This window comes from Dipodomys ordii, unplaced genomic scaffold (genome assembly GCF_000151885.1).
Source record: "Dipodomys ordii isolate 6190 unplaced genomic scaffold, Dord_2.0 Scaffold3, whole genome shotgun sequence".
In the NCBI taxonomy this organism is placed as follows: domain Eukaryota; kingdom Metazoa; phylum Chordata; class Mammalia; order Rodentia; family Heteromyidae; genus Dipodomys; species Dipodomys ordii.
In genome coordinates this window covers 37,450,854-37,452,178 of record NW_012267219.1, presented here as the reverse complement: position 1 = coordinate 37,452,178, position 1,325 = coordinate 37,450,854, and the positions used below count along the sequence as shown (strand labels likewise).

Below are 1,325 nucleotides of genomic sequence, written 5' to 3'. Positions count from 1 at the left end.
GGGGGCCGCACCCGGGCCTGAGCTGGGGCCTGGGCCGGAGCCGGAACCGGAACCGGAGCCCGAGCCCGGGCCACCGCAGCTCCGGGGTAGCCCGGAGGCCACCACCCGGGAGTAGATGTCCCGGAAGAGGCTCTCCATGCAGGCGGTCAGGTAGATGGCTGCGTGCTCGTGGATGCGCAGCGCCACGCGGCTGTCCACCATCCAGCGGTACACGCGGCCCACGGAGAAGGTGAGGCCGCAGCGCGCCGACTTCCCGCGGCCCAGGCGGTCGCCGCCGGCGCTGCTCATGTTATAGAGGGACAGGGCGGCCAGGGCGGCCGCGGTGCAGTGCGCAGCCAGGCTCCAGGACAGCACGATCTCCATGGCGCTCTGGATCTCATACTTGGTGCACTTGGCGAAGCGCAGGCTCAGGCGCTGCGCCTCTTTGGCGATGCGCACCAGCGCCCGGCTCACCAGCATCGATAGCTTGGCCAGCGCGTCCTTGGGCAGGCTGCCGGGGGGCGCCGGGCCTGCCCGGGGGTCCCGAGAGCGCAGCAGCAGCGCCTCCAGCTCCTGGAGGGTCCAGGGGACCTCGTCGAGGTCCGGCAGCAGCCGCGAACAGTGCTGGCCGGCGCAGTCCAGCCCCTCGGAGTCTTCCACCAGGGCAGTGTTGACCGTGTCAAAGCTGTTGTGCCGGCTGTGCATGGAGTCAGCTAGAGGCGGCCAGCAGCTCCCGCCATACGGGGACGACGCCGGGTGCGAGTCGGAGCAACACAGGGACAAGTTGGAGGAGCGCACCGAGTCCGCCGCGCCACCATAACCCGAGTCCAGCGTCAGATCCTCCAGCGTCCGCACCACCGGCTTCTTACCTCTCCTGGCCATCGCTGCGCCACTTCATGCTGCGGCCGCCGGGGGGTCGCGGGGGCTCCGCGGGCTCCGCGCTGGCTCGGCTCACTTTCCCACCGGGCGTCACTACTTTGGGCTGCCTCCCGCAGCCGCCGCCGCCGCCGCTGGAATTACACAGCCCGGCACGGGCGCTGTCGCCGTCGGCTCCCGTCCCCGCCGGAGCTGGGACGCGCTAGGAACGAGCCAGGCCAGCGGGGAAGCTCCCGCCGGGACTCGCCCCTGGCATTCCAAAAGAAAAAGTGTCCATCAAGCCCGCCCCTCCCTGGGGCTCGGGTGGGTCCAGATGCCGCCCGCCGCAGTGTGGGTACGACCCCCCCCCCCACCCACCCACCCCTCCCGCCCCAAGCCCGCCCCGGATGCCACCGCCGCAGCTCCGCGGGCGGCCGGCCCCGCGCTCGCCGCTCCCGCCCGCCCCGCACTGGAGCACTGGAGCTGCCCCA

At 72.5% G+C, this 1,325-nt stretch overlaps 1 protein-coding gene across 1 annotated transcript in view; it reads right to left on the bottom strand.

Moving 5' to 3' along the window:
- The window catches only part of LOC105987789 (ankyrin repeat and BTB/POZ domain-containing protein BTBD11-like), a 61,859-nt gene extending 60,770 nt beyond the window's left edge, over positions 1-1,089 (bottom strand). The window contains exon 1 of the mRNA XM_013019156.1: positions 7-1,089. Within this exon, the coding sequence (XP_012874610.1) occupies positions 7-861 (855 nt within the window). The 5' untranslated portion in view covers positions 862-1,089. The remainder of the gene's footprint in view (positions 1-6) is intronic.
- Positions 1,090-1,325: the final 236 nt, after the last annotated feature.